General features: G+C 32.5%; 1 protein-coding gene across 2 annotated transcripts in view; it reads right to left on the minus strand.

The window, feature by feature from the left end:
* Window positions 1-21254, minus strand: part of LOC113511167 (RNA-binding protein fusilli) — a 141748-nt gene extending 120494 nt beyond the window's left edge. The window contains exon 1 of one of the 2 annotated variants that reach the window (XM_052900348.1): window positions 20465-21252. In XM_052900348.1, coding sequence (XP_052756308.1) covers window positions 20465-20593 — 129 coding nt within the window. In that variant the 5' untranslated portion in view covers window positions 20594-21252. Of the gene's footprint in view, window positions 1-20464 lie in introns of both variants that reach the window. The other variant, XM_052900347.1, reaches the window with a different exon arrangement.
* Between the last annotated feature and the right edge of the window lie 1630 nt (window positions 21255-22884).

Consider the following 22884-nt stretch of genomic DNA (forward strand, 5'->3'; position numbering starts at 1 on the left):
GTCAAGCGGTGTACAATATTATGACAATTTCAAACAAAAAAAAACTAGAGTTAAAGATGTTTTAAGAGGAACACTGCTGCCCATCCTTCGCCCTCCTTTAGTCGTCTCTTACGATACCCACGGTAAAGAAAGGAGTAACCTATTTTATAGCGGGACCACACCGCCAATAATAACAATATCTATTATCACAGGTAATATATAGGTAACAATATACAGATATTGAATCGGTGTCCATATTACCCATCTCTAATTTGGAGAGCTTATCTTAGTATTTTTATTCTAAGTCAATGAATTTGGGTGGCAACATAATTTTTTAACATTGTTTATTATGATTAATTCATAGTTATATATATATATATATATATATATATATATATATATATATATATATATATATATATATATATATATATATATATATACAACAAATTTGAATAAGTCCTTGTCATGAATTCGTGAAAATTAGAAATCTTGACAAGATATATAAATATACAAATAAATTAATATAATATAAAAAATAATAAATATATACCTAGCTATTATAATAATTTAATAGGTAATTATATAAATTTATTTATTTGTTATTACTTTTCACAGTTTAATTAATACAAAAGTATATAATGACAGACGGAAAGTACGTTTTGCGAAACAAATTTGTATAAATCTTTGTCTTTGATGACATGACAATTGTAATGCTGCAGAAAATATTGAGAAATGAATATAAAAATTAATTATATTTTTTGTATAATTATATTTTATTTAAATTAATAACATTTAAAAAATAATTAATATACAAATAAGTTAATTTAATTATCTATATTTTATATACAATGTTGAATGACTGACTAAATGACCCATATTATAGCAACGCACAGCCGCAGCTGCTGAATCAGGAATTTTGAAATTTTGCAGGTACATTCTTTATACAGAGTAAGTAAACAATAAGAAAGACATTTGAAAATTCAACCCTTAAGATATAAAAAGATTGAAAGTTTGTATGGAATTTAGTCCGTTTAGAAGTTAGACATGAAATCTCATACTTCGGTTTACAATATAAATTAATACGTAAATAAATTGGATTTTGAATTTAAACATCTTTTTTTTTTACTATTATTTTAAGGGCTTTTACCTTTTTCAGGTATATCAGTCCTATTAAACCTTGAACTGATTTCTCAAACAAAACTAAAATGGCAAGATGACAAGATGACAGCCCATTTAATGGAACGTGGTAACCGTCACCTATAGACATGAGCAGTATCATAGACATAACAGAGTATACTGTTTCGCCTATGATACCCCCCATGCATTGCCATTCCTGAAGACTCAGGTTTTATTCCTCTGTACCCAATAAATTCACGCCATATCCCACCCTTCAAACCGAAACACAGCCATGCAAACACAACTGCTTCACGGTTGAAACACGAATGGGACAGAGGTACCCAAGCAAACGACTTTTGTACAAAGTCTCCCTCTGGTGAATGGTAATGAACTGAATGTGATTTCGCACAGTCATTATATACATTACCTACACAATTCTTATTCAGTTGATATGCAATATAACGAGGACATAACTGTGATAAAATTATCACACGCCCCCGTTATCACTGCGAACAAATTTCATAATCAAAACTAGATAAATGAAGTATTTTCATAACCTTTGAAATTTTAACTATAGTTTAGAATAGAGTCTAGCAGCTAGTAATTTTTATAGGCCAACATAAAATGGCCACTCTGACAGGATTATCCCGTAGTCTTTTAAACCGTATTCTTTCTTTTTTCTTTTATTCTACTCTTTTAAATCGTATTTAAACGTTTTATTTTTAATATTTTAAACTGTAATGGTGTACATGCAAAAAATATTTTGGACATTAAATATACAATTTCTAGTTTCTATAATCGTGATCATCATATCAGCTTTTAACTGTCCACTGCTGAAGGTAGGTCTCTTTCAAAATCCCCTGGGAGTTTGCCAGTAGATGCCGTGCTTGACAGGCGGATTGGCAACTGTAGTTAAGCTTTGATGATGTTTTAATACTGATGCTGCTGTTCATCCCTCGACTATCAAGTTCCCTTAGTCGCCACTGACGACACCCACGCGAAAGAAAAGGGCGGTCCATTCTATGGCCGAGACCACACAGAAAAGTCTGTGTAAAAGGTTGTCTAGAATAAATTGCTTAACAATAAGACGGCTTTTGTACTACACTATACTTATCTAAAATTCTTTAATAAATCCTGTAATATTGATGCAATAAAGTGTTAAATAAATAAATATAATATATAGATTAAAATTATGCAATCTACATAATTAAGGTCTATCTATCTATCCTATTTAAGAGCTGCGCTCTTGTCGGTGGAGCTCTTGCCACTCACTACGATTTTCAGCGAGTCTCTTCACCTCTTGATACGACACGACACCAACTCCTTCCTTGATCTGCCTGATGTAACTATGTCTCGGTCTCCCTCTTCCCCTCCTTCCTTCTATCTTACCTTCTACTACAATGTTCATAAATTCGTCGTGTCGTATCAAGTGTCCGAACATTTTTCCCCTTCTGTCCTCAGTAAGTCTGTAGTTCTAATAATTTGTCTTTTTTCCTTAACCCTAAGCAGGACCTCCTCATTGCTAATTCGATCCTTCCAACTAGTTTTCTCCATCCTTCTCCAGCGCCACATTTCAAAGGCTCTAAGTTTATCCATTTCCTTCTGAGTTAATAATTGGGTCCTTTGCAAATTATCATTTTTTTTCTTCTAAAGGGTTTTGGTTTGTAGTTTTAATCACGGATCAGCGGACACAATATGGCCTAGTATTATTGTATACGTGTAAGATGAATTTAGACTTTAAATAGAACTAATGGTACATGTATGTATGAATGTATGTTTGTATGTGGATGTATGTATGTATGTGTCTGTGAAAATAGAAAGGATTAATACGAACTGTAAATCGTCTAGTCATTTTTAATCACACACTAACAACTCAACCACTAAAAATGTATGCTGTTTTAGTTTCAAGCCTACGATATCACATCCTTACTCTTTAAACGTCCTAAACTGTATTCAGAACTCAACTGATTAAATTATATTGTAATCTTAACCAAAAATGTGCTTTAATTTTCATAAAGAAATTAAGAGAGAGAAATTGCTAAGAAATATTCTATTCTAATGTGGTTTACATCACTTGTTATAGCAAGCAAGAACATATCATATGAGTGATTTGTACAATAATATATTTATCGTATTTTTATCCCATTATCTTATCGCCATATCTGGTCCCATTAATATTTAATCACAGTTTTAATCTCATATCGATATAAAACTGTACACTATTAAAAAAGGAATGTTGACGCCAACGCGTTATTGCATTCTATAGTAACTATACGTCCTAGACTTTACAAAGCTGTCGACAGATCAAATACGTCTAGATAGAGTATTTCAGTAGAAACGCTTTACCAAAATTGCCTAGTGATTCTTGTTTGCTTGAATGGAAATATCAGCAATAAGAATGTCTTATTATTAAGTAATAAGGAGAAATGTGTTGAAAAAAAAAAAAAAGAAAACTTTGAACGCTGTGTCGTTTTTAGTTGATATAAGAGAATAGACAGAGAACGATTCATAATAATGCTTGTATTTACCGATTACCTTGATCGATATTTGAGAACAAACTTAAATATCGTATTCGTTGTCAGAATTATTACAAGTAGACGGAGGGATGGAGACTTTGTACAAAAGTCGATTGCTTGGGTACCTCTGTCCCATTCGTGATTCAACCGTGAAGCAGTTGTGTTTGCATGGCTGTGTTTCGATTTGAAAGGTGGGATATGGCGTGAATTTACTGGGTACAAAGGAATAACACCTGAGTCCTCAGGAATGGCAACGCATGGGGGGTATCATGGGCGAAACAGTATACTCTGTTATATCCATGGTACTGCTCATGTCTATAGGCGACGGTTACCACTTTCCATCAGGTGATCCGTCAGCTTGTTTGCCGTTCTAAATTGTATACAAAAAAAGGTAGCCACCGTTTTGCTTAATATATTTTTATTCATTTGTTAACATATATACATATTGTAACGTGTACATCTAATACATAAAATTCTCGTGTCACGGTGTTTGTTACCGAAACGGCTTTACCGATATTTATGAAATTTTGTGTGCATATCGGGTAGGTCTGAGAATCGGCCAACATCTATTTTTTATACCCCTCAATGATAAGGGTGACCCACCTCTAAAATTTTTTTTTATATTTTTTTGACAAAATTTTTAATTGTGTTTTAAATATGATTTAGCATTAAAAATACATACAACTTTAAATTTTCATCGTTTTACGATCAACCCCTGTATTTTAGTCGCGATTTTTATATTTCCCAATAAGTGGTAAAACAACGTTTACGGGATCAGCTAGTTATATTATATTACATGATAAAAATAGGTAGATATTTCTTATTTCATATTATATCATAAAAATACTCATAATTTAGAAAATTTTTATTCGAATTACTTGCAACAATGAACAAAAGCTCGCTTAGTTTTGTTTTGAAACAAAAATTGTTTTAGCAATATGTCACTGCAGCTGTGCTGTTTTTTGGTCGATTTTTAATACTACCTGTTCTATTTTTATATGACCTAGCCATCAATATTGTTGATACAAATAAGGTCGATAAATACAATTTCCGGTTTCAGATTTGCGTGTTACATTGTATGCGAATTCTTCACGTGAAGAACATAATGAGGGCGCAAAGGCGAAGGTCTTAGGTCTTCGATGCAGGTAGATTAAAAAACATAACAGAATATACTTCCTTTATTTGGCCTCTATTGTAAAGTAAAACAATAAAGATCATTTTATATTATATATATATATATATATATATATACATATATCTGTATATATATTTCGTGGAACCGCCGTGTAAATATACAAAGTTGTTATATATAAAATGAACTTTATTGTTTTACTTTACAATAGAGGCCAAATAAAGGAATATATATATATATATATATATATATATATATATATATATATATATATATATATATATATATATATATATATATATATATATATATATATATAGATAGATACATTATATACAATAAAAACTACAAATAAAATTCTACTACTACTCTTTGTATTAATTCTTGTATTTACATATTGATACTGGTATAAGACATGATTTTTATTTGTTTCGTTGTCACAAAAACTGATTCTAAAAATATATCTTAGAAATATGATACGCAATATAGTATATATCTATATACCTATAAATGGAAATCGAGTTCGGCATAGGAATTACCAGCAGTAGATATTTATTTGAAATCATTTCTTTTTTGTTCATATATCTATCTAATTAAATATGCTGAACGTAAATGAATTATTACTTATGTCAAATACTAATTAATTATTTGATTTTTTACTCTAATACTTGACAAAAAATTATTACAATCGTTTATAGATCTCATTTTTTTATACAACTTAGAATGGCAAACAAGCTGACGGTCCACCTGATGGAAAGTGGTAACCGTCGCCTATAGACATGAGCAGTCTTATAGGGTTATTTGTCCTAAAAGCTGTTACAGAATACACCTATATGTATATAAAATACTCTAATATATTGCTATTTATGCGGACTAAGATTTTATAATTCTGTTCTCCACAATTTAGATAGATATGTAGATAGATATATAATTTATTTGCATCATTTACAGCACACAAATAACATAAGCTGCTGGTACATATTTAAAGAAATAGAACAAAACATATACAAAAGAAACAAAAAGAAAGTACATAAAAAAGTTTATATAATTTACAAGATACACGCCTGTATAAAAAAAATTACTTCGATTGTGGCAAAACCAGTAGTTTTCCTTTAATAACTACACTACAATACTGATTTTGATAAAACTTCTATGAGGCCAATCTACAAATATATCTTATAAGATAAAAACAGAATTTTCCAGAGATATATAAATAAAAAAAAATACAACCGAACTGAAAGCCTCCTTTTTTTTAAGACATTTGAAAATTAGGTCTCAAATTGTTATATACTATGATAGTCACTCTATATTCATGTCTTAATTTTAAAAAATATGTGCCTCGCCGTATTTATTATCTATTTATTACTATTTTTTATCTATTCTCAGTTCCATAAAAAAATTAAAACAAAAATTATATTGTAATTTAAATTTAATTTTAATAATTTTATTATAGTTTTCATTATTCCTTCATTTTATGAATATCAATTATTTATTTAATCTTATATACTAATTTAATTCCATTTATTAATGTTTCACAAACACAGAACATGCTGTAGTTATATCTAAATGTAAGAACAGTGAGACCTAATCGACTAGTGTATTATATTGAAATGTTTCATTGTATGTCATTATTGGTGATTATTTAAATAAATCAGTTTTTAAATCGAAACACATCATCGTCGTCATATCAGCCTTTATCTGACCACTGCTGAACATAAGTTTTCCCTATATTTAATGGATATTTTGCTAAATAATAATGGATAGTTGCCACGCTTGGAAAGCGGGTTGACAACCGCATTTACATTTTCAGTGATGTTTTAAGTTTTTTTTTTTTTTGGATGAGTGGTAACCCCGCCTGCGCTAATGGGATACACTGGCGGAGCACCAGTGAAGGGTGATCGATGAGGATGAAAACAGGCCAGTTAGCCCATCATGATGAATTCATCAGGAATTAATCATGATAGTTTCCAGGGGGAACCGCGAGGAGGTCGACCTTGTTGGATATATTGCTAGCAATGGGATTCTTAGTCTCCATTACTAACAATCCCTTTCCCCCCGATGTTTTAAGTTTAAACCGAGACACAGCCATGTCAATGTAGCAGTTACCAGACAGAAACAGAGGTACCTCCACGACCCATGCAAACATATATGTACTATCAATTAATTTGTGATTAAAAATAACATTGAAAAACAAAGGATTGTGTGATTACTCACATATCCTTATACAAACAGTATTACCTGGATTTGTATACATACAATATGTTTGTACGTAGAAGGTTCCATTGTTATTGCACAAAAAAAAATAGGCAGTTAACTGCCTATATATTTCACAAAGATATACTATAGACTATGGTACATCTTTGTAAAATTCTAACTGTATATAGGGGAAAGGGATTGTTAATAATAGGATCTAAAATCACCATTGCTAGCAATACACCCTATCAGGTCGACCTCCATGCCCGGTTACCCCTGGAAACCTATCGTGGTTAATTCTTGAATTAGTCACTGTACGCTAACTGACCTACTTTCATCCTCATATCATCCCCCACTAGTATCCTGCCAGCGTAAACCAATAGCGCAGGCGGGGTTACCATTCCACCGTCGCCCATTAGAAAAAATAAAACTACAGTCCATAGTTTAAATCTCACAGTTTAACATAAAAATCAATCTATAGTTAACACATTCAATTTTTTTTCTTGTAAATTATCGATATTAACACTTTTTTTGCAATATAATTAAATCGCCATTGACTTTATATATTATATATGAATAAAACGTGTAAACATTTTTTTAGGCGTGACGCAATAGACCGTGCTGAATAAACATAGATAGAGTTATTTAATCAAACCTTCTATACAATTGTCGACTGTTACATCAAATTCAAATAAACTTTATTTAAATAGGATTATACAAAAGCTGACGATGACCTGAAATGCATTGCAGGGAGTCAGTGGATGTAGGTGGCTCAGAACCGTTCTTTATGGCAGTCTATGGGAGAAGCTTATGGTCAGCAGTGGACGGATAATGGCTGAAATGCTGATGATAATGATACGAAAGCTCTTTTAAGTTCTTCATGATTTCTTATGATTTTACTGCAGTTTCGGTGATCCACAAATTGATCACGACGCTTTACAGAGGTGACAGAGTAGAGGTCGACCTGACGGTGTATATGACTAGCAATAGAGCCGCTAATCACCATTTACTGATTAACAATTACTGTCTTTGCCCCTCCCCACTTATTCAGAAAGTTCTAAAAGCTTTGTGAGTAATAAAATATTTATATTTATTAAAATAGCACATAACACCACACCATGTTCATGTCTATAGGCGACGGTTACTTTCCATCAGGTGGGCCATCAGCTTGTTTGCCATTATAAGTTGTATAAAAAAATATATATAATATACGTGACGTAGAATATACCTATCTATAATTTTGTCTTGCCTATCTTGCAGTCTCTACGTAAGGAATTTTTAGTAGGTCGTGAAACTACAGGTAAAGTCACCTTCACGAATGGATACAAAAACAATGTTATTATATTAAAATAAAAGTACGTCCAAAGACTACAGTACCGTTCACCATCAGACACCGTCTGATGGTAAACAAGCATACAGCCCGTTTGACAGCCGACTTTATTAAGCTCGTTTGCCGCTTTTGTGGTGTAAAAAAAAATTAATGTGTTATTTTCTTAGAAGTAAACAGAATTGCTAGATTTCTTATGGACTCTCCATTATATAGGTTTAGTTAAATTAAGACTTATTATCAGACGTCAAAAAAAAATCTATTTTTATGAAACGCACTTTTTCTTAGATAAAGAATTTTCATCATATATGCTGTTAACTATCCACTGTCGAACATAGGTTTAGATAAAGAATAAATAATTCTTAATCTGATGTTAAACCGTTGAAGATATACGTGTGTATCAATAGAAAGTTAAAACTATCACTATACTTTTATTTAAAGACACATTAATTTATAAAAACAAAAACTTTTCAACCGTGAAGCAGTTGTGTTTGCATGGCTGTGTTTCGGTTTGATATGGTACTGCTCATGTCTATAGGCGACAGTTACCACTTTACATCAGGTGGGCCGTCAGCTTGTTTGCCATTCTAAGTTGTATAAAAAAAATATTAAAAAAATAAAAAAAAAAACTTCACTGGCAATTCCTGTAATCGGGATAAAAGGCAATCAAAAAAATATGTGTAGGTATACCAAATTTCAAGATGATTGATAGAACAGTCACGACGGGAGTGGAAAAATAAGAACAAACTCATTTTCACATTTGTAAAACTATCTGTATCTCACGGCTTCACCTGCGTAAATCAGTATATGAAGTATCCTGTCTTCTGAATTAGGATATAACCTATCCATGTACCAAATGTTAGGCAAATCCGTTCAATAGTTTTTGCATGAAAATGAAACAAACATCTATTCATACACACACCCTCACAACCTTTAACATTTATAAAAGTATGTAGTGGTTTAGTATGTAGTTGGATTAATACCTAATGACATTATACCAATTAAAATACACCAGCCAAATTTTTTTTAAAACCAATACGGATGTTATACGGAAATTTATGGAATCCGAAACCCGTCTGCGTGCGTAATTTCTATAAGTATTACTTCTATGGGTTCTTAAAAAAAAACAAATAAAAACTTATCGGAGAAACAAACGAAAAACCAGTTCAAGAGCTGGCATTTTGAGGTACGATAAAAATGTATACATTTATCAAATATCGATCAATTTATACATAGCCTGTCCTATCTGTCCTATTCACTTAAAAGAAAAACAACAAAGACAACTTATGTTTCTTATGAAATGAATAACAATGCAAGGACTACAAAAGAATGCACTATTGACTTGTATGGAGCCATGACGCATTTTACAGTAACTGTTTTTTTTTTTTTGTTTTAATAGATGAGTCTTTAATAAAATTGTTATTTGCATAGATTGAGGATAATTTTACTTCCGTGGTGGATACGTCGCTTAATGTAATCGAGGGTTCGATTTCTGGCCGAGTCAATTTGCGTAATTAACCTTTCTGAATTGACTTGAGTCTGGATGTTCTGGACTCTAGTTTCAGGTGTTCATTGTCTAGTTCCTTATAGGAAGTACCTTAAGACTATTTTACCTTGAAAACCAGACAGTGGTGTGATTGAGTGGCACTAAATATATTTATTGTAATTAAAAATAAACACATATCAACAAAGCGCATGACATCCCTGTTATTATAGATGTATATAGGCTTTAACCCCTTTTACCATTAGACAGGTCGTATGCTTGTTTGCCATCATCTGTAGTTGTACAAAAAAATATTTCTTAAGGGGTAAGATGGCAAACTAACCCTCGGTAAAAGCACAACCGGTCGATGTTCTATTATTATTTTTATTATAGTACTTGCGGTCCGTTATTCTCATAGAAAAAGGATAGCTTAGTACCAGCCTTCTACGGTTATTTCGAAACTTTCCTTGATTGATCCATGCCAATCAATCAAGCAGGTTCAGCAATGTTGAACTCTGTCATCCCATAGATGAGTGACCGCATAGATACGCTTGATGCTTCCATCCTTGGTTTCATTATTTTTATTCAAGATAAGTTGTCTGTTTAGGTTTTTTTAAAGCTAGCTTACTAAAACGTAAGTTACAAGATAGCTGTACACCGGTACAGTTAGCTTTAAAAATATGTAAGTACTCACTTTAATTTCTACTCTGTCACTAAAGAGTAGTTTTGTTTGTATACTAGATGCTATCCACGACATCCGCGTGACCGGGATATGTTTACTAACCGGTATAAATGTATCATCATTATTTGAGCCGTTAACTGTCCACTGCTGAACATAAGCCTTCCCCATAAAGGGAGTTTTGCCAATAATTGCTTGGCAGGCAGGTTGCCTGCCAAGCAATTATTTGATAGGCTGTTAGAGATGTTTTAAGAGGGCTGCTGCCTATCCCTGCTCCATTCAGTTCAAATTTTTGCTTAACATGTTATAAACAAATCTTATAATGTTTAATCTTTTTTTGAAGAAATAAATGTTATTATAGTAATATTATACTTGTCTTTTTATATTTCTCAGCTTTTAGCGCTGGTAAAAATGTATACATACATTGTGTACGTTTTGTATGAAAGATTATGCTTATGTATGACGGGTGGGTATTATTATTATATTATTTATTATTATTCTATGATTAACGTTTCAATTCATTATCAGAACACTTTTTAAATAATCTATCGGAAACATTAAACATTATTCAATTCTTTATGCAAATTGACAGATAATTCCGATATTGCTACACTTCGATAGGCATCTGTATGAACGTTCTTAACCCCTAAGCGGTAAGGGCAATTACTCATGTGTATATTCCATTCAATTATACATTATTAGATATACATGAGGCGTCATGACAATGGGGTTTAACGGGAAACGATATTTACCATCAACAGAAAGGTCACGAGTTCGACCCCAGCGGTTAAAATAGACTTTAATGTTTGTGTTAACTTCCTATTGAAATACAGGTAAAATGGTCACTTAATCAACAAGTTGTGGTAAGGTTTTTAAAATGATTTACACATATAATTATGTCCGTAATTAATTACTTTTATATTAATTAGTTTTCGAAACTTAGCATTATTATTAGTTAATGATGTAACGGCAAAATAGCAAAATTAATTTTGAGGAATTTATATTATGAACAATATATAATAATATATTTATGACGATATTTACTTGTGGAAACTTTGCTGATTTGTATGTTATTTATATGTATATACTAAGCGTTATAAGAAATTGTTTATTTCCCAAATAAAATATTTTTTTAACATTTTGAGGTTAGAATATAGTAGAATTTATAGAAGATAAAAATTACCAATTATACTAATTGTACTATTATTACCAATATATATTGTAAACTCAGTATTGTATTAAAATATAATTATAATGATAGAAAAATATAGGTAAGATGTGGTACTATTTAGCTCATTAAGATAATAATGATAAAAGTAATGTAAATATGGTTCATATTTACATACAATAGATATATATATAATCCTTACTTTTAAACGAGAAAGAGAAAATTAAGCATTTTATACTTGTTTTTATTTGTAGTCATATTATAAACATGTAAGTAATTTAAATACATTCGTACATAGTTCAAAGAACCTACAACCGAAAGGGAATAAAGGTTCTCGAGTGTCGACCCCGTATGAGCAAATGCAGTGTAAGATGAAGATGACCTACCACTAAATTAAGTGGTGTCCTCAAATGCATTGCAAGGAGTCAGTGGATGCAGGTAGCTCAGTACCGTTTCTTATGGCACTCTATGGCAGAGATTTATGTTCACCAGTGGGCCGATAGTAGCTAAGATGATGCATTCTTTTAATCGTATTAATATTATAAATATGTAGGTAGTTTGTAAAAATATACAGATATCTGTTGCTCAATTACGCATAAACGGCTGGACAGATTTTAATAAAGTTGTGTTGTGACATTATATTTCAATGAATGGATGAGAATGCTCGACTAGTTTATAGCCATCCGGGACCCTTAACGTTAGATAATATTCTTACATTAACATAAAGGGTATTTTTATAGTGACTCACGCGAGCAAAACCGTAGGCTATAACTAGTAATGTATAATATTCTATTCGGTTCTATTATTAACACATGCTGCGCAAAAGTCCGCCATCTTCCCAATTTATAATTTATTTATTTATTAAAGCAACCAACAAGACTATGATTACAATTTTTATTTCAAGCAAATAGTTCAGATATATTATAGTGTTGGCTTAATTATTGATTACCATAGCATGCAATAATTTTTCAGAAGAAAAGGAATTATTTACCTAAAATAACAAAAAGGAGACGTGCATAAATATATAGGTAAGCTTGAATATATGCTTATTTATTTCTTATTAAAAGGAATAATTATTTATTTATTTAAGTATTAATAATAATAATAAAAAAAATACGATTTACCAGAGGGAGACTGTACAAAAGTCGATTGCTTGGGTACCTCTGTCCCATTCATGTTTCAACTGTGAAGCAGTTGTGTTTGCATGGCTGTGTTCCGGTTTGAAGGGTAGGATATGACGTGAATTTATTGGGTACAGAGGAATAACACCTGAGGGCCTACCATGAAATGTTTTCCGAAATTTCGGAGCCAAATGAAACACAAATTTGATGTTAAAATTACATAATACATGCCGTTTGGAAATATTAAAAATGTTGAAATATTGTTCCCTTGGACTTTTTTGATAGGATGTATGACGAACGAAATGTTAAATTCCATTTATTGGTCCGATTTTGGTATAAACAAAAACACGAAATTAAGTCCGAAATTTCGGAATTTCATTTCATGGTAAACCCGCAGAGTCCTCAGGAATGGCAACGCATCGGGGGTATCATGGGCGAAACAGTATACTCTGGTATGTCCATGGTACTACACATATCTATAGGCGACGGTTACCACTTTCCATCAGGTGGGCCGTCAGCTTATTTGCCATTCTAAGTTGTATAAAAAAAGAAAAAAGACGATTATAAGTGGTTACTAATTTACGATAAGGTTTCAATAATACATAGAATACGTACTCATTAGCCTGGTCGCGATTGTCACGATTAATTAACAGATAAACGCGGACTTTAGATTCTCTAACACTTCGTTCTATATTCAGTAAATAACGAATATCATGTACAAATTTCAGGGCTAGAGCTTACACATGTTTTTTATGCAACTTAAAATAGCAACGGTCCACCTGATGGATAGTGGTAACCGTCGCTTATTAACTTAAACGGCGCCTGGACATCATCTATAAACCCATGATGTCCTTGTGTAATGTGTCATGCCTTTCGTACTGTAATTCCACTGCCATATCCACCCTTTAAACTGAAATACAGTCTGGCAAGCGCAGCTGTTTCACGACAGAAATACGAGCGGCTAGAGATATTCAAGCCGACGACTTTTGTACATTTTTCCTCTTGTAATTTTTTATGCTATTTATACATTACAAGAATTATAAATTTGATTAAATGTAAAATTATTAAAATATAATTTATTAAAAATGGGTATAACCATAATGCCAGGCCAGCCATCACGATGAGCCAAGTGACCTAACTTATGGGTCAAGAGAGAAGTTATGAGCAGGGTTAGTCCCCATTGCTATCAATGTACTCTAACAGGTCGTCCTCCACGCGGTTCTTACTGGAAACTATCATCATTAATTTATCGTTGTCTTAGTCCCGATGAACTAACTCATCTATCTTTTCCTTCTCGCCAATCATCCCTTACTAATATCCCGCCTGTGTATACCGATAGCGCAGATGAGGTTACGATTTTATTATAATCCATTAAAAAAAAACTTATGGGCCAACAGCAACTAATTTAACTTTATTCTCACCTATCTCCCTCACTGATATCCCGTGAATATCCAATAATAACGTAGACGGGATTACAATTCCATTTTCACCTATTAAATTAAGACTGGGGCAGTCGTGTAAATCAGGCTGTTTTAAAAATTAAAACAATTTTATACATATTGAGAAGCGCGCCATTTAAAAAAGTTGTTTTGGATAGTCGCTCACATTTATTTTGTAAAAAATAACTTCAATTGTGAACACAAATATTTCAATTTAGGCCGCGAAATCGCGTGTTTACATGTAGATTTTGCTTCGTAACAAATAGTTTTTTGCAGTTTTTTGCTTCGCGAAGAAAAACGAAAATTTCAATAGTCACAAAATTAACATGGAACCGAGTACCATATCGATGGAACCAAAATAGAGGTACTCTATCGATTGTAAGAAGAATTATGAATGTCGGTTCCGAAAAAATCGGTTCAAAATTGGCAATGTAATCGCATAGTATAGCCACAAAAAAGTCACAAAGTACTAAGAACTTTTTGTAAAAAAAAAAGACCACGGGTCCTATCCTTTCCCCTTATTCATAAAAACATCAAACCTTCTACAAATTTGTTTTGACTATAACACTGTTTTGTCACTTTCTTTTGAGAACTTAGTGTACAAAAAAAAGGCAGTTCAATAACTAAAATAGGTAAAATATGTTTGACGTTTTTATGAATAAAAAAAATTGCAAAATATTTTTATTTAGCAAATTTTTTTCTTTCGTTTAAAAATAGAAAACGACACGACTGAATCAACATGGCGCTTTAGCTAAAATGTCTTATATACTTAGTTTAATAAAATTTGTGGGCTTACACTGGCTTTTATATCTAATCTAGTTACCATATGATTTTGTGATAACACCTTATCAAATGTAATTCTCATAACAGTATTTTACAAGTAAATAAATCAAAATATCGAAAATAGGTAATCAAATATAATATTACATTTAAACAATTATAAGGATTGGTATTAAATTTAATATATATGCTTACGACTATTATCTTTAAAAGGGTAGTCAGAAGCATTCGTCAACTTATTTCAGTAAGTAATAATGAGCATTCTACACGTAATTATAAGTAAAACAAGGTACCTAATGGGTAAAATAATTATTTTAGACAAATTTTGTGTTAAATTTAAGAGCAATTAGTGAGCGAATAACTATAAACGTTGGTGCTACCTCTATAGAGCAGTTTAGGAACTAAAATTACAGATATGGATTAATTACTTCTATCTAATGTCACTTGCTCGATTGTGTATCTAAAACAAAATGACGATAAAATCTTTTTAATGTCTGTAATGTAAAATATGTACAATAAAATTTCACAATACGATTGTTGCAGAAAAAGATAGTAAACAAACTCACTTTCACATTAGCAATAACTAGATGAACCTAATATTACAAAAAAAAAAAAACATAATACTAAATAAGAATTTTAATTTTTTTTTTCGTTACCGCGGCGAACAAGCTGACGGTCGGTCCATCTGTGTGGCTAACATCGTCCGTGAAAACTTGCAATACTATGACGGTTTTCGTTGTCGCGCCTTGCCGGCGCGTGTTAGAAAATTATAGGTTAAAAAAAATATAATTACAACCTACCTAATCTAATATAAACGTTGTTTTATCCCCCACCGCCACCTGTCACGACCATTTTTGTTACTAGGATAAAAACTGTCTTATCTTTCAAGTTGTAACAGACAATAGGTACATATTTATTGTTTCGTTAAATAAACAGGGTAGCTATTAGTTCTTATTCGCTATTTGTAGTACCTATGCCCAATTCCATGATGACTAGTACATGTGAGAAAAAGATAAATGGATTGGAATTTATCCGTGCAATTATTCAATTTTCTTTTTCCTTGGACTTCAACAAATAAAAAAAAACATATTGGCTTCACCTTTAGCGAGTTTTTGCGCTTAGAGACATATTTAGCGATTCATTTTTATTAATAGGTACGCATATGTACCCATATTTAAACATTTCAGACACCTACTCAAATAATGTAATGGAACAAACCGCCTAAGATACGAATAATCCGCTAAAATGTCAATTGTCATTCAACAATGACTGGTAACCCCCCTCACCCCCCGTTTGGGGGGTTAATTTGCATAACTTATATGTTCGAAACATCTTTAACACAAGTATTTGAATAATAGGTAAGAATAAGAACTCTGAATTTTTGCTGCAATGTTCTTTAAAGTTTATACTGATAGGATCTAATTCCTAAAGAACTTGTCACGACAGACCACCTAATGTGACTTTATCCTCCCTTGTCATCCTTCACAGGTACCCCATCGTCTTATGCCGACAGCGTCGAGGGAGTTAAATTCCAATTTATTCATTTTTACATACTCACCTACTTCAAATTAAAAGAAAATGAAGGTGCCGAGTCAAACTGACACGAGATTGATTTGAAATACCTAATAGGTATTCAAATGTGGGAAAGGGATTGTTAAGTAAGGGATTTTGTTAGTAATGAGGATATAACAGCTCCAATTCTAGCAACATGTATTATCAGGTCGACTATCACGCGGTTTCCTCTGGAAACCATCTTGGTTAATTCTTGTGAAATTCGTCACGATGGACAAACTGGTCTGCTCACTCACTCACTCACTCTTTATCCTCACCTATCATTACTCACTGGTGTCCCGCTGGTATATATCGATAGTACAGTCGAAGCCCATTCCATCATAAAAAAAGTTCTCGTTTGCTCTATATATTATAGAATTCAGATACATGATATTCGAATACAGGTTTCCAGTACTTACGATACTCGAATACTACTCATATGTTTATCGTATTCTTTCTGTTTGCCAAAGGAAAAATTATTTGATTTCTGAACATTTCTTATATTTATAAAAGTAAAATTAAAAAATCTATTGAAAAAGTTCCAAAGTCCAATAAAGTACTCGAATATCCGTACAAGTACCCGAGTCAGGATTCTATTACCAAAATATATATATACATTTTGAAAAGGATTGTTAGCAATGGAGTTTGACAGCCCCATTGCTAGCAATATACCTTATTAGGTCGACCTCCACGTGGTTCCCCCTGGAAACGATCGTGAACAATTCTTATTGAATTCGTCACGATGGGCTAACTGACCTACTTCATCCTTACCTATCATTCTTCACTGGTGCCCCGCCGGTGTATACCGATAACGCGGGTGGGGTTACAATTCCATTATCATCCATTTAAAAAAATATATCTATACATACCTACTTATAGCGTATACCAAAATATTCAAAACCAAAAACCTCACTGTTATGACGATACCCATTACTTATAATATACATAAAATAAGCAATTTTGTGGATGTATAACGACAAGCTCATGTGCTTAAAAAGATAACATGGTACCCACGTTAATATATACATGTTTATTTTCTTTCCTTTGTTATTGCGAAAAAGAAATAGTTTTTTAAATAATAACTAAAATTAAAAATAACTTTACAATTTTAATATAGGCGTATTTTTAAAAGTTAGTATCCGTTTAAATATACCTCACATAAACAGTCTTAATCCTTTTACAATTACGTATTTAACTTGTGCTATTTATAACAAGCATTCGCAAATATGTATATATTTTAGAGAGCTTAGTTCATTATTATTTATGTTATTTTGCAAAAACAAGTCGTCATTTTTATTCATACTTTACAAATATAAAAGCTTTTTATTCAGGTTCTTCATCAAGTCTATGAGAACAGCAATATAAGATAACAATATCTAGAACTGCTGATTAATCTTTTTGTTATTATTACCAGACATAAACTAAATAGATACCTATAACAAATAACAAGATTCCAGCGATAGCCACAAAACTAAATAAGGGAAAGGGATTACTAGACTGATTAATAGACCCTAGTAGACGATTTCACCGCGCATCCCGTTGGAAATCGTGGTGGTTAATTTTTATCGGTTCGTAACCGTAATACATAATGTTAATTATTACAGTATTAATTCCTGATTTATATTGTAGGTACTAGAAAAGATGTTTCAATTAAAAAACATCATCCAATGCAGCTTTTAAAATGTGCGAAATATGAGTATGATGAGATAAAGAAAGGAAAAATGTATTTCAAAGATTATTTTATATTATTTATGTACGGATTTCGGCCCATCCTTTTTATATAGAAAATTATTTCTATCGCTTAAGATTTTTATAACGCCCATGCCGTGTGGTCAGAATAGACAACCCCTTCCTTTCGCGTGGGTGTTGTAAGAGGCGACTAAGGAAACTTAATTGTCGAGGGATGGGCAGCATCCCTCTTAAAACATCGCCAAAAGCTAACTGCGGTTGCCAACCCAACCGTGGCAAACTACTGGCAAAACCTGTCTTATAGAGGAAGCCTATCTTCAGTAAAGGACAGTTAATGCCTAATACGAGGATGATGATGATAACATCCTATGTTTTCTACTATGTAAATAATATAAGTAATATCGTAAAGCAATATTATGCATCAACTACATCTATGGATGAATGGAAACTACATTTTTCTTCTTTAGATAGATTGATAGATATATTTATTTGCCAAAACATTGTTTTTATCAATCTTGATTTATTATCAAGTACAAATGTTCGCCTTATAGTTTAAAAGTATGCAAATTCATTGATGACTAGGTACAAGTTATTATACTTAACTATTTCAACATTACAAAACACCTTATCAGACGCCATTGAAAACTTTTAATTCGGTTGCCCCAAATTAGTTCTAGATAGATTAATATAATTTTAATTATAATCATTTGAACAAGATTAAAATTCCATTAATATTATTTATTCGAGTATTAGTAAATATGCCGTGTGGTTCCAATATTAAATTAGCCACTTCTTTCTTTGTCGTGGGTGTCGTAAGAGGTAACTAAATGATCTTAATGGTTAAGGGTTGGGCATCAGCAATCTCTTAAAACGTCATCAAAAGTCTAACTGTGATTGCCAAACTGCCTGCCAAACGTGGCAATTACTGACAAAGCCCCCTTTACCCTAAGGGGAGGTCCACTATATTGGACGGTGTAACGACTGTTATGTGTAACGAGTGGACATGTAACGACTGTTATGATAATGAAGGTTTACGTATTACATTTATAAATTACATTTTATGGTGTAGTAATAAAAGTGGTGTAGGTAAATACACAGCAAAACTTGTATATATGTTCAATGATTAACTGTTGAATTCTCATTTACCAGAATATATTTACATGGATTTAACATTTCTTTATTTATAAATAAATTTAAATACATGTCTTGAAAGTTTCAAAATTATTTAATATAAATACGTAAATTTACATAAATTAAGTTTGATATTTATTACCTTTATTTACATACGAATAGTAATTTAAATTTGCAGACCATTGCTTATTGAATTTTTTGAAAAATGATACAAAAATTATAAAGATATGTGGCAAAATGATTTAGATATTATTTGGCTAAGTGAGTATTACTCTAATTCAATAGTTTTAACTCAATGGATGTGATGAAATACCTAATTCGCAATTCTCCTCATCCACAAACTCGTCGCTATATAGGTACTTAACATACTCAATAGTAGCTAGTAGCTACCTATAGTAGGTTGTTGCCATTGTGTACATGAGTATATACCAAATTGAATGTAACACACATTCAATATATATGATTATCTTCATACAAATAAGATAACACCTATTTTGGGCATTATCATACTACGTTCATAGGTATATTTTATTTCCTATTTTTAATTTAAGCAAGTACCTGTCTTTGAGTTATGTCTACCCCACAGTCAAAAAACATATATTTTTATTATAAATCCTATTTTCTTGTTATAATTTCCAATTATGTTTAATTTAGTTACGATTAGAAGGAAAGATCTTTATCGAGCTTACAACCTTATTAACGATAATACTGTTAGATGTTCTAAACTAAGTTGTTTCATATTACCTCAAACGGTAATTTGGTTATCAACAGCCTTCAAACGTGATTTAATTTAATAAATTATACTTTGTGATGTTGTAACAATTCAAGAGGCTTATATTTGTATGGTTAACAATGTTTACTAAATGGATAATTATACACCGGCTATATATCTAGCTACAAAGTAATATTATACATACATTGTATTTTACATAAACGTACTTAATATAACGTATTGATTCATACAGAAGATAAAGAAATTTATTTAAAAATTGTCTAAATTTCAACTGACTTAAAAAAAGTTGAAGTTTCTCAATTCGGCTCAATTTTTTTATGTTTGTTATCTCTCAACGTCGTCATGTGTGGTCAATCTACTTTTATTGCCTCATGATTCTGCCAAAGGTAGCTAAAATAGCATTTGTTTAGAACAGTAATCTTACCTGATTAGTGTGAACATCTATGACGATATAAGCTAGGTAGACAACCTCCTCCTCATCAGAACCGAGGGCAGCACCACCGAGTCCAGCGGTACGCACATGCAGTGCGCACACCCAGCCCCCGCTAATCATCGCGCCATGCACTGCACACGCGCAATTTATCACAACACCCTCCGACAGTCGTTGCTAACAATCTTTACTCACTGTTCATTTACTATGTCAAAAATAACAAGTTACAAACTATCCACAATCCAGTCGCGTAGAGATGAACACAAGTCCTACTTTCTAAAGGGACAGTATCAAAACCTTTCGAGCGTTCTATTCTTAAAGCAAACGCTGCCAATACTCTGTCGTCCGAAAACTCGCGATGCTTGTTTGTGTTCTTATACACGTCGAAAGCACTTTTTAGAAACCTGACGGTTACTCAACATGGAACGGGTCGCGTGTGGCGCGGACGGCGTTTTACCGCTACTCGTCTACGTAAGCCGTTTCCGCTGCAGGTGAAAATCTAGAATTAACTAACATCACGTTGGTAAACGAATTTCTGCCGAGGCTACCCGGTGACTTGCGTTTCTGGTCTGCTAGGATGTCGGCGAACGTTTCCCGGTGCGCCTATAAACCGTCTCGATTCCGAAGCGCTAGCGTTTTCACGTCTCTTATTAACACTTGTGTACTAATCACATTTAATTTCCGAGTTGGAAATTAGTTTTGATGGAATATTTGAGCGTTCGGGACAGGTAACGCGGCGTGTCCGTCGGCACCGTGTCTATCGCTTCGACTGGCGTTCCGTTCGCTCACTCGCCCCCCCTGTTGACACTGCGCAGGTACGGCCAGGTGAGCGAAGCCGGCGCGACGTTGCCAAACCGAATATTATCAATGATGATGAGATAGTTGCTGTCTCTACAATCATACCTGTGATTAAGTATAGTTGCTAATGATAAAATGCCTTTTTTGTTCGCTTCTACAAGCAAATGCAACGTTGTAATGGTTCAATGAAACAGGTACATATTTTAGTATCGAGAACGCTTGAGCGCAGTAGAATAGAAAATGTAGGCTTTTTTGAGCTATTATGTTTTTATAACTTAAAAACAAGAATCGTTTCGTAAAAGTTTATATACATTGCTACTTTGCTTAGAGAGAGCAAACAATGTAGTAAAAACAAGTGCGCATTGGATTTTTTGCAATGCATCGTACTTGAATAATCGAGTGTTTCATAATAGGTAAATGACTTACTAATAGGTATCTATATTTTGTAGTAATCAGCTGAAATGTTATTTATTTTTAATAATTATTTTTTGATTAGATATACATACTTGCATGTTACATACATTACGTTTCGAGTTTGGTGATGTAGGCGTTTAATACACTGCCTAATCTTCCTACGGTCGCGGGTTTGATCCCAGCTGAATACAAACATTCGTATTCATAAATATGTAATTATGTCTATTTTTTTTAAATGAATGATAATGGAACGGTAACCCCGCCTGCGCTAACGGTATACGCTGGCGGTGCACCAGTGAGAGATAATAAGTGAGAATGAAAAGGCAGGTCAGTTAGCCCATTGTGATGAATACACCTGGAATTTACCACGACGGTTTACATGGGGACCACGTGGACATCTAGGAATAAAACTGGCAGTTCGCATTTCTACTAATCGCCCTGGGGATATTATAAGCGCTTAAAATAAAACACTTTTATTATAGATAGTAAATGGAGCTACCCCGCAAATTGAAAAAAAAATTGAGTAATAGGCTTTGTCAGGCAGAAAAACTTGTAACTTGATCTATTGAGTTTGCCCTTTTTCAAGTTCGCTGCCAATGTCTGTCAGTAGAAGGAGTTTAAGATGTTCTTAGTAGCGATGTTTTTTATCTCTTGAGGCTATAAAGTATATTTTTCAAAGGACTATTACGTGCTCTTCTGCAGACACTATTACGTGCTATGGCGTTTCATACACATCATGACAGAATCTTAAAACAGTTTTTAGACATAAGCCTGTTTGGGCCTTGTGCTTATTTATTTTGCAGTGTCCAGTAAGAGCCCTTGTTAATATACAAATATTGTTTTTACTCAAAAGAATGAATTTTTTTGAGTAGTTTTCTGGATTGAAGAAGAATTGCTGCTAAAAACAAACAGACAAAACAGTCTTCAAAAGGTCCATGGGGACTTATAAATTACAAATATTTAAAAGTATTCAATTATCATCATCAAAGGTTATATTAATTACATTAGAGACGGTCAGCAGCGTCTTAAAACATCATCAAAGACTTGGCAACCGCAGTTATCCGCCTGCCAATTACTGGCAATACCCCTCTTACAGGGGAGGTCTATGTTGGCAGTGGACAATTAAAGGCTGGCATCATGATATAATTCCATTATCACCCATTAAAAAAAAACATATCATCAACTATGTCATAAAGTTGTTA

Source organism: Galleria mellonella, unplaced genomic scaffold (assembly GCF_026898425.1).
Source record: "Galleria mellonella isolate WM207_F2 unplaced genomic scaffold, CSIRO_AGI_GalMel_v1 utg643, whole genome shotgun sequence".
Taxonomy (NCBI): domain Eukaryota; kingdom Metazoa; phylum Arthropoda; class Insecta; order Lepidoptera; family Pyralidae; genus Galleria; species Galleria mellonella.